We start from the raw sequence: 11,349 nt of genomic DNA, 5'->3' as shown, positions 1-11,349 counted from the left end.
TCTGGTTGACAGGGATTTGCTTGAGAATGGGTTTATATAGCAACTTACTGGGGTCTGAGAAAACCTTAATTTCCCATTTCAAAGAATGAGGGGATGTGTGTGTGTGTGTGTGTGTGTGTGTGTGTGTGTGTGTGTGTGTGTGTGTGTGTGATGGTTTGGACAATCTGTTGTGACTCTTGTATGCTTCCTACCCTTTCCTTTGGGAGACAGCTCTGATAGCTAAACTATAAGCAAAGGTGAGAGCTGGGTGTGAGGCTTATTACACTGCCACCTTCTCAACAAATGGGAAAAAAAATTCATCAATTTTATACTTTTGGAAACAGGCCTCAAGTGAAGAGGGGATTCTCCAGTTGGTATGGTAGAAAGAGCAACTGGGCATTTGGGTTTGAATTCTGGTGTTATCACTGGTTTTGTGCCCTGGAAATATTTACTTTTGGTCTCTGTTTTTCTATTGGCAAAAGAGAATTGGTTTGTACAGTATCTCAAGCCCCCCTCCCCCCCATCACAACTCTTCTGGGCCTTTATTAATGTATGGGGGTGTATTCGGTTGTTTCAATGACTTAGGAGTGCCATGGCAACTAACACAGAAGCCAGGGATACCAAATGCCCTGCAATGCCTGGGGCAGTGCCACAAATAATGAATTGTTCTGTTTCAAATGCACAGAACCCCATTAAGAAAGGGTTATGGTCTCTAAAGAACCTTTCAGTGCTACCATTCCAGAACTTCACTAAGCCTTGAACTAAGAGGGACCACACCATAGGCCTGGGCCTTGAAAACTCAACCCCATCAACGGCTAACTCCATGTTTTAAGTTCCCATTTAAATTTTACTTCTCAGAGATACCTTTCCTGATGTCTATCTCAAACTTACTATTATACTGTTTTATTAGTAGTATCTGTTAATGTTTACCCCCACTGCCACATTGAAATGAGAATGAGGGGTCATGGCTATTTGTCCACTGATACATACACCGTTTGGTGAGGTCACGGTGGCATTCCATAAATTTTTGTACAAACGTGAGTAATGATGGAGCTCAATAAACACTTTCTGTACAAACAGATGAACAGACAACGGAAGAAAGACTCGACAAACGTTGCGAAAAAGGGACTTTGCCGTGGCCCTGACGTCACTCGTAACTTCCGCTCCTTCCCACTCCTCCCTGCGTCCCCTTCTCCTTGTCTGTGTTTGTTTCCGGTGTTGCAATAAAGCTCGATTCGGCTTGAAGAAGATTCGTTCTTCCGGGAAGATGGCGTCTCTCGCGCGTTCTCCGGAGTTGCTGTCGGCTGCGGACTCGACGCTGCCGGCGGGAGCTGCAGAGGAAGCCGAGTGCCCGCAGCTTCGCCAGCCTCAGCCCCCGCAGAATGTCCTCGCTGCCTCGCGGCTTCGAGCCCCAAGGTCTCGAAGACTTGGGGCAGCGGAGTTTGGCGGAGCTGCGAGAGATGTTGACGCGCCAGGAGAGACTTTTGCGCAACGAGTAAGCTTGGGTCCCGCCGGGTCACCACCAGGCTTCTTTGGTCCGGGCTCCCTGGGAAGCTCCTCCCCACCCCGCTGTTCCCTTCTCTGGAAGGTGACCTTGTCTCAAATTCATTTCAGTCCCGCAGGCGAGGAGACGGCCCACAGCCGCAAAACTGTACAGCGTTATGGCCAGTCACGTACTGTTTGCGTGATGGTTAGTGTACCCAACGGCTGTTTAGCGTTTGAGCTTTTCGTTAGCACCTGTTTGGGTTTGTTTACCCAGCTGATGTGTCGGGTCCTTGAAGGGAAGGTCTCTGCCACAAACCGTTTCTTCATCCCCTTCTTTCCCTACTGATGCCCAATACATTAAAAGGCTCAACGTTTTGTGAATTTAGTCTCTAAGTCTTTCTTCCAAAAACCCTAGGAAACGGAAAGAGTGGAATATAAAGAATGGTTTATTAGGCCTAGAAAGTTGGAACTCTCATGCAGGGGAGTGATACAATAAGTGATTTCTTTCTTTAAAGAACGCTTCATTTAGCCTCTAAGTAGAGGTTCAAGGAAGTAGGGGGATATATTCAGATAGGTTCCCACAAGGGGGTTTCTTAAGAAAGGGAACAAGGAAGGTGGATGTAGGATGGAGAAAATTACATCAACCTTGGGATAATTTGAGTATGTAGTTGACAGGTAACAGATGTGTCCCGCTGGCATGCCGAACCATTAACAAAAATAGGAAGATTGGGGGAGGGGAGTAGGTCCTAGGTATATTTTGCTTAGGGTTTGCTGAGTAGAGGGAAGGGCAGGACAGACATAGGGTTAATTATTTCTAGTTAAAAGCTGGAGAAGTCGTGGGGCTGAAGAGAGAAGACTGGAAAAACAGAGGAATCTCAGCTGCAGAGAAGTGCTAATAGTTGGAACTGTGGGAACGAATGTGGTGTCAGAGCAAGAATAGAGCGCCTAAGATGTAACTTTCCCTTCCCATGTATTGTATGGCTAAGGAAAAAAGGAGTTGGAAAAGGACTTCTCCACTCAGCAAAAGGGAAAAATTATAATTTGGGGGCTTTCTAGTAGAGATAGGTGTTTTGACTTTGTGAGAGTGGACTTTTTAATGTATAACTTCGAATTCTTTTTGGTTTCAGGACCTCTTTACACTCTTAAATATAATTGAGGATCACAGAGTTCTTGGTTGTATGGATTATAACTATCAATATTTATCAGTTTATTATTCATTAGCCATCATAATAGTGATATCATCATATCACGAAACCTCTGGCATATGAGAGAATGAGAATGAAAAAGTCAAATAATGTCTTAGTATTTTTGTGAAAATAGTTTTGACTTTGCAGACAAGGGTCTTGGGGATTGCATTTTAAAAACTGTGTTATCTATCAGAATGTCTTGTATTATTATTATTATATACTTAAAATACTTTTGCTGTAGTTCTAGTTAGATGAGACAAATGCAGCATCTTCTCTATTCCTGCATCCTTTGGTTTTTGTAAAGTATTTGGGTAATGTCTTATTTGTTTCATTCCTGTTTTGGGGCAGTTGGAAATTAACTTTTCTCCCTTTGAGGATAATGCTCTGTTTTTTTAAACTTCATACCTTGAGTTTAAAAACATGCCTTTAATGTATACATGTTCTTTTTCATTTGACAGAAAATTCATTTGCAAATTGCCCGACAAAGGTAAAAAGATCTTAGACTGTCTTGCCAAACTGAAAGCAGCCATTGCAGAACATGAAGAGTTTAGAGGAAAAAGTGAACTGTTTCATCCTGTTAGATTAGATTGTAAGCTAAGGCAAAAAGTGATTGCAGGAGTTGATGTGGACACAGATAACGCCCAAAATTCTGATCAGATACTTGATACTTCATTACTAGTTCCTGGCTGTTCCTCTGTAGATAACATCGAATCATCTAAAACGACCTCACAGAAACAGGGAATTGCACAGCTCACTTACAAAAGCAATGAAGAGATTTCAGAGGCAAAGTGCACAGTGAACAAGTGCCCAGGTTCCAACAGCAGAGCCGGTGCAGCTTTCTCATCCAAAGCTAGCAAGCGTCTTCCTCAGCATCGTGTTTCAGGTCAAGCAGAAGATATATCCAGCAGTTCTGACAGCCTGTTTATTGATAGGTTACAGAAGATCACCATTGCAGACCAAGGTGAACACCACTCAGAAGAAAACGCATGTACTGCTAACTTGACAGGCCTCCATAGTGAGACTCGGAAGAAGCCCCATTACGTGGAAGTGCTAGAAATGCGAGCCAAAAATCCAGTGCCCCCACCACATAAATTTAAAACAAATGTGTAAGTACCATTGGAAACAGATCTAGCACAGGAACAATAAAACTAAAAAAACTAAAAAAAAAAATTGGGAGAATTTGGGCTTAGTGAGAAAACTTTTAGTTAGAAATGAATGTATTTTGGAAATAGCAGCATGACTGGAGTGGATGATTCATGTTGAAAAATAGTTATTTTATAGCCAAACAATTAAAAAAGTTTTAAGTAACGGATGGAGGAGTATTACATTTCATGATACTTAGCCAGTATTTCATGATAAAACATAATTATAATTAGAGTTGATGAAAGTTTACTATGACTATTTTTCCAGAACTATTTTTTAGGATACAAAAAAAACAGCTTCCCCTTAAACTATAAGGGAACAGCAATTGCAGGAGCTGTTATAGACATTCTCAGCAAAAAAATATTTGAATGCTTACTCTCTGTATAGAAAACCAGGATTGTATTACCTTAATTTTTAGTTAGGAATAAAAATCAGTCTTTCATCAATTACTCTCCCATCTGGTGTATTTTTCCTCACTTCTATGAGAACATTGTAGAAAACCTGAAGCATCATCTAGTTAATAAATACAACCAAGGAAACACTGATTCCAGTTCTATATTACGATCATTTAGCTAGAAGTGGGAGGGAGGCAAGGGAGTAGAAATGAGGGCTACCAAAGGTTAAGGAAATTTGAGAAGGCTCCTGTGTTGTTAGAGGAGATCAGGAAAAGATGGGCCTTGATTAGTCCGGAGGCTATTGATGGGTGGTTATTGAAGGGGTTTGATGCACAAGCAGGACTTGGAGGTGAGAAAGTGGGTGAGATCATGTCCTTCAGCTTTCTTTTCTGCTCTTCTTTTAGCCTTCTGTATACTCTCTGGCTTCCTGTATCACCTGGGATGCTGGATGCTGAACCCTCGTCCCCTCTCGCCCAGTCCTCCCCAGAACTTGAGATTTCAGTGGCCACTTTTCTAGGAAACATGGGCACTTGGGTATTCTGCTGGCATCTTGGGCTCATCATGTACAACATGGAACTCCTGTTTCTTCCCAAACTGATTTTCTTCCCATATTCCCTAAGTTAATAGTGTTACCACCTCATTTTTTTTTTCTTTCTCCTGAAGTATCTCATTATCCCTCATTTCTATTTTTGCTAGTCACAAAGACCTACATAATATACATCCTGGACCTTTATCTCTCTTTAATCATTATCTTTATCCTCTATCAAAATGAAGGCTCTTATCCCTCTCTTGGCCTATAATTATGGCCAAAGTGATATCTGTAAGTGCAGATCTGAACCAGTTATATAGAATAGAACCCTGCATTTCAGCCTTGTCTCTTGATGCCTTTTCTGTACTCTCCACCTCACCTCCCGTATGCTGCAGCTATGTTGTTTCTCACTCCCCATGCTGGAATGCCCCTCTCCCCTCCTTTACATGGTGAGCACTTACTCTTTCAAGACTCAGCTCAAGTTTCTCTTCTTTGAAGCTTTTCTATCAAAAGAACTGGCCATTTGTTTCTTTATGTTGCAGAGTGCAGTGTATACATATCTGTCATAGTGTCTGTTGTGGTATATTGCACTGGAACTTTTAAATAGTTGGTTTCCTGTACTAGACAGTAGGCCCCTTTGCAGATATTTTTTGAATGAATACATAGGAAAATAGCTTCAGTTCAAGTATAAGGTTTAAAGAGGGAAGGAAAAGGCAAAGAAATTAGCCTGTATATATAAACCCATTATCTGTTAGAGCAATAAATTCTCAAATTATTCACCAGAAATGTGCCAATTTAAATACTTGTGGTTTTGAAGTAAATATATTAAGAAAAAGGAGATTTTATCAACAAATGTAATAGAGGTAAGTTGCTTACTGTTACCTTTACACAACAGTTCTAAGATTAAAGACCATTTGTGTGTGTGTATGTTTTAAATGTGTGCCTGTGAAAAGACAGTAGTCTTTTATAATATAAATTTCCTCCCTTCAGATTACCTTTGCAACAAAATGATTTACCTAGTCACTGTCAGAGAAGAGGGTCTCCTATTTCGTCAGAAGAAAGGCGGCAAAGGGATAAGAAACATCTTGATGACATCACGGCAGCTCGGCTTCTGCCACTTCACCATATGCCTACACAGCTGCTCTCCATAGAAGAATCCTTGGCACTTCAGAAGCAGCAGAAACAGAATTATGAGGTAGAGTATTAAAATTATTGTTTTTTCTGGACTATATATTGGACGCCTCTTGTATCAGTCGATTTACTCCAGGTAGTTTTGAAGGGGAAAGGAGATTAAAATATATATATATATATATATATATATATATATTCATGGAGGGGATTAGGTGCAGAGAAATGGTCAGGGAAAGCTGCCATTAGCTCTCAGATACGTGGCATCTCTCCTTTCTCTCATCCGTATGCAAACTCATGCATATGCTTCTCAGTGGTCGAATTGAATCCAGAGCCCTATTAAGTGATTCAGGGAAGTGTGTTCTCAGGCTTCCATCTCCTGCAACACAGGGGAGAGCATGAAAGGGTGGGGGGAGGAGGAATGGTGCCGAGTTGCCAACAGACAATCCTGAAAGCAGTATCTGTGGGCCCATTTGAAAATAGAAGTCTCCTACTTTTGGAGATTGAATTTGATATAGTGCTTTCTCCAGAGATCAGTATGTTCTGCATAAAACCTTAAACAAGTACAATTTTGTGTATAGAAAATAGAATGGGAGATGATGACCATAAGAGGGAATTGAAAGGGTTAGATACACATAGATAGTAATAATTTGTGCCCCAGGAAAACCACAGCCTGACTGACTTCCTAGAAACTGCTTGCTTAGATGTTAAGTCAGGTATTATACGCCAGCTAACACAAATCTAGGCTGTTATTCTGCCTTGGTGTTTTTCAGGGCATTCCTTTTTGAAAGCTATTTTTCTTCTGCTCACTGTATTAAAAATTGTTTTCTAGTTATGGCTGTTGCATTGAGGAATTGTGTTTTTTTATTGTTTCTGGTCTTAAATGCCTGTCCTGGCTTTGTCCTACTGCTTTAAAATGTCTGTCTGTCTGTCTGTCCGTCTGTCTGTCTGTCTGTCTATCTGTCTATCTATCTATATCAGTTTATTTTAGTTTGAATTAAACCCTTCAGTTTGAAATTAGCTTTCTTTGCAGATTAGTAGTAGTTCCCACTTCAGTCCTGCCTACCCATAGTGTGGCCTGAGGGGAAGGGCAGGTCATGCGGAGAAAGCACGAGGAAAGGGAAGAACCAGGTTAGAAATGAGCGTTCCAACCAGCCATCAGTCAGCGGTAATGTGTATATTAACACATTTCCAGTACCAGAAAATTAGTTGGACTTTTGTTGGGTAGTAATTTCTTGTGGGGCTTTATTCAGAGAGAGAGATTCAGCTTTTAAATAATGATTTATTTTATTTTATTTTAATTTTTTTTTTAAATTTTATTTTCATTGTGGCATTGAACTATAACTCTCAAGTCTGGAAGCCCTTATTTAATCTAAGGAGGAAGAGTCTGTCAGTTGGAGAATGAATACATTAGTGATTTTTAACATCTGATAGCTTGGATCATTCCTTCTGTGAGTCTACACACATTTGTGCCCATATATTTAAAAATATACGAGTGTTTTTAATTGTTCCAGTGCTGATTATCGAATTTCTTGTGTAGAGTTAGGATATTTCAATGCAGTGTTGTTTATTTTTGGAAGTCCATAACATCAATTGTAGCAGGCTGGTAGTTCTCATAAACTGTGCCCTGTTACATCTGTAGGGTACAGCCATCAGGCTTATTCTCTTGCTGCAGAGAGAGCATGAAGCTGGGTGTTGTGTGTCTTTATTTCTGATTCTATTTGCCTGACTTCCCATTGAAAAATTGTAGGAAAAAGATGTGAATGTGTAACTTTTTCTTTGCTTTTTGTTCTAAAGGAGATGCAAGCCAAACTTGCAGCACAAAAATTAGCTGAAAGACTGAATATTAAAATGCAGAGCTATAATCCAGAAGGTGAGACTTCAGGGAAATACCGAGAAGTAAGGGATGAAGGTGATGATCAGTCCTCCACTGATGATGAATTCTGAAGATGAGCACTGGAATATTCTCTTCATTCTCTCACTGTTGAGTGTCATCTTACATCAGACTGTCTAATATCAAGTTCGGTGTCAGACATTAAGAAAAGAAAATTGTTGAAGGAAAGAAAATTGTATGAAGTTACACTAAGGTAGCTATGAAAAAAGTGCAGTTCATCTTTCAGAAGATGATTTTCATATGTTTGAAAAGTTTCATTGCGTTTGACCACATTGTATTAAATTTTGCAGTATGGTGTGCATTGGTCTGATACTTTAGTATATAGCAGAGCATGTTTTTTTTTTTTCTGTAAGCCAAATGAAAGCAGATTAATTTAGCTCTTTTCCTCATTCTCACCTCTATTCAAGTAGCATTTATTACTTCTCTTTCAGTAAAATTCTTATATGTCCCAGGCATCACTTAAAATTAATAAGGCAGACATAATTCCCCCTTTTCTTGAGTAAATAAGGGAGTTCTAGAGAATTTGATGCATGATTGCAAGGAGTTGTTGAGATATTGGATGTGAAGTACCTAGGAAGGAGCTCATAGGAAATGCCTAACAAATTTTTGTTTCCTTCTGCTGTTTTCCCTTAGGAAGAATGTTATCTTTCTTCTGATTAGGAATGACTACGTTTAGTAGATGTTAGAAGGTGGGGGGTCTTTCTGGGTGACCACATTCACCTGAAATAACATGAGGTTTAGGCAGAGGCTAAGTGGACTGATGTAGGTGAAGGGCATAGCTGTGCTTGTGCTTTACCTATGCTAACAGATGATAGGTTCATTTATAGGACATTAAAGTTTGGTAAGGGAGTTAATGTTTTTTTTTTTTTTTATGATACAATTGAATTGTTTTGCCAATATGTCATTTTGTTTTTCCCCAAAAGAGGCATATAAAGGCCATGGAAACCTCAGTCTCACATATACCCACTTCCATGTCATCTTAAAGGATTATTTGGTTGTCTCCAGAGAAATTATATACTTATGTTATCAAGGTTATTTTTGTCTAAGATAGTGAAAGGAAGAATAAAATATTAATTAGAGCAACTTCAAAATGCTAATGATGATGTTTTACTGGTGCTTACTTAAATTTAACTTCTTACTTTTTGACTGAATGTACACATTTAGGTGAGATGTACCTGTGATAGGAAGGGCTCAGTTCCTTGCCATCCATGTCTAGTCATAGCTACTGCTTTTCATGTCCCCCAACTCCCTCCCCTGGCCCTCAAGATCAAAGCAAATGTAAAAGTACACTGAGCTAAAAATCTCATTTATTTTTAGTTTTAAAAATTAGTAGTAAATGATTTTATAACAAAAGTATTTGATGTTCTCTCTAACATGTTCTTTCTAGAATAAAAAACTTCTTGTTATTTATGGAAAGCTGGATAATGTGGAAGGGCTCATGGGCATGTACGCAGTCACCTGTAATGCTGTCACTCAGAGAGAGTCTTAACATTTTCATTTATGTACTTTGTATTTTTCTAGGAATAGCTAAACATTTATATTTTCAAAAGTGGAATCGTACTATATATTATTTCATAGTCTACTCTATATATTGTGAACATTTTCCCATATTATTAAATATTTTGCATTTTAGATTGCTGCAGAATATTCCATTTAATAGAAGTACCGTAATTTAAAAAAATCAATTTCGCATTTAACAATTTGATTGTTTATAATAGTGTAACAATAAACAGTGATGTGATCACCATCTTAAAAGACAGTCACATCTGTACAAAAATGACTATTTCCAGATGATACATTTTCAGAAGTGGAATTGCTTGGTGAAAGGATATGTAAGTTTTTGAGAATTTTGATTTATATTATTGACCACAAAGATTATGTCCGTTTACATTCCCATTAGTAGTATATAAAACTTGTAGAATTGAAAATTGCTGTTAAGAAACTGCAAATTTAATAATCACAGAAAAAGATTACGTTTACATTTCCTATTTCTTTGTTTACTTTGTGGTGTTTTTTCATGTTTATTGGCCATTTATGGTCATTCTTTTGAGAATTGTTTTCATTTCTTCCCTATTATTCTTTTGGAGAGTTTGCCTTTTTAATTGTTTTGTAAGTTCTTTGTGAATTAAGAATGTTTATCCTTTTGTCATAGATCATAATTTTTTTTTAGTGTGTTACTTGCCTTTTAATACAGTTTATGGAGCGTCAGTGTAGCATTTCTTTTCTTTGCATGTATCTATGAACATGCTTTCCCCTTCCCTGATAATGAATCAGTATCTTTATTTTCTTCTAGTACTTTTATTTTTTTCACTTATCTTTAATTCAAAAGGAACTTTTAATCCACCTAGAAGTTATTTTGGGATATGTTATGAAGTAGAAATTTAATTTGAATTTTTACAAATAGTTGATCGGTTGGTTCATTGTCATATTAAATAAGCCACTGTTTCCCCAGTGATTTATAATGCCATCTTTATCAAATATTAAATTTCTATGTGTCTTTGTCCTATTTTGGGCCTTCTAATTTTTTTATCTCTTTTAATAATCATCGCTTTCATTGGTTTAAGATTTGGTAGTATAAATCCTCCCTCTGGTTTGTAGTTTTGAATTTTATTGTGAAATATAGCCTACAGAAAAGTACATTAAACATATATATAGTTTATTAGATAAAGAGCTGTGTAACCACAAACCAGATGCAGAAAAAATATTGCCAGTAACCCCAAATATCCCTGTGTGTTTCCTGTTGATATCCCTTTCTCCCTAATAGGTAACTACTATCCTGACTCTATGATAATACTCACCTCCCCACCCCCTTTTTAAAAATGTTTTTACCATTTTTAAGATGTTTATATATGCATTAATCTGGTTGGTTTTAGTTTTGCCCATTTTCACCTTACGGAAAAGTGGAATTACACTGTATGTTTTATTGTGTTTGGTGTCTGTTGCCCAACATTGCTTATAAAATTCATGTCATGTGTAGATGTGTGGTTTATTCATTTTCATTGTTTTATAATGTGCCATTGTATTAATACCACTATTTGCCTATTCTACTGTGGTAGGCACTTCTGTGGTATTTTCAGTTTTAGGCAATTATAAACAATGCTGCGATGAGCATCTTTGTGCACATAAATGCACATTTCTATAGTGTTTATGCCTGGAAGTAGAATTGCTGGGTTTTAAGGTATGTGTATATTTCGTTAGTATTTTATTTTCCCTCCCTTCCTCCTATTTTGTTAAGAAGTTCCAATTCACCAACTCTTGGTACTGCCAAACTTTTAATTTTAGCCGATCTGATGTTTATATAGTGGAAATTCATTGTGGTTTTATTTTGTGTTCTTGTGATTAGTAGTGATATTGAGCATCTTCATATATTTTTTTTTGTTGTTAATTTCTTTTTTTTTTATTAAATTCAGTTTTATTGAAATACATTCACACACCATACAATCATCCATGATATATAATCCACTGTCCACAGTATCATAACATAGTTATGTGTTCATCACCACAATCTGTCTCTGAACATTTTCCTTACATCAGAAAGAACCAGAACAAGAATAAAAAATAAAAGTGAAAAAAGAACACCCAAATCATCCCCCCATCCCACCCCATTTG

General features: G+C 37.8%; 1 protein-coding gene across 2 annotated transcripts; it reads left to right on the top strand.

The window, feature by feature from the left end:
- Positions 1–1,227: 1,227 nt before the first annotated feature.
- POLR2M (RNA polymerase II subunit M) lies at positions 1,228–10,716 on the top strand. 2 transcript variants are annotated; one of them, XM_037833860.1, is made up of 4 exons: positions 1,228–1,474; positions 3,584–3,757; positions 5,709–5,913; positions 7,644–10,716. In XM_037833860.1, the coding sequence occupies exons 1-4, from the start codon at positions 1,362–1,364 to the stop codon at positions 7,791–7,793; spliced, it is 642 nt and encodes a 213-aa protein (XP_037689788.1). In that variant the 5' UTR covers positions 1,228–1,361; the 3' UTR covers positions 7,794–10,716. The 2 variants fall into 2 exon arrangements, with proteins under 2 accessions (XP_037689788.1, XP_037689787.1); XM_037833859.1 differs by having other exon boundaries at positions 3,110–3,757.
- Positions 10,717–11,349: the final 633 nt, after the last annotated feature.

The sequence above is a fragment of the Choloepus didactylus genome, chromosome 4, assembly GCF_015220235.1.
Source record: "Choloepus didactylus isolate mChoDid1 chromosome 4, mChoDid1.pri, whole genome shotgun sequence".
NCBI classification, from domain to species: Eukaryota; Metazoa; Chordata; class Mammalia; order Pilosa; family Megalonychidae; genus Choloepus; species Choloepus didactylus.
The sequence above is the reverse complement of the archived record's forward strand: the minus strand, read 5'-3'. Positions and strand labels throughout refer to the sequence as shown.

What these genes read in the sequence shown, in the direction of transcription:
- POLR2M (XM_037833859.1), top strand. Translation starts at nt 1,362, where the DNA reads ATGTCCTCGCTGCCTCGCGGCTTCGAGCCCCAAGGTCTCGAAGACTTG. An exon ending in CATAAATTTAAAACAAATGT is followed by an intron (nt 3,758 to 5,708) that starts GTAAGTACCATT and finishes TCCTCCCTTCAG; the next exon opens with ATTACCTTTGCAACAAAATG. An exon ending in AGCAGAAACAGAATTATGAG is followed by an intron (nt 5,914 to 7,643) that starts GTAGAGTATTAA and finishes TTTGTTCTAAAG; the next exon opens with GAGATGCAAGCCAAACTTGC.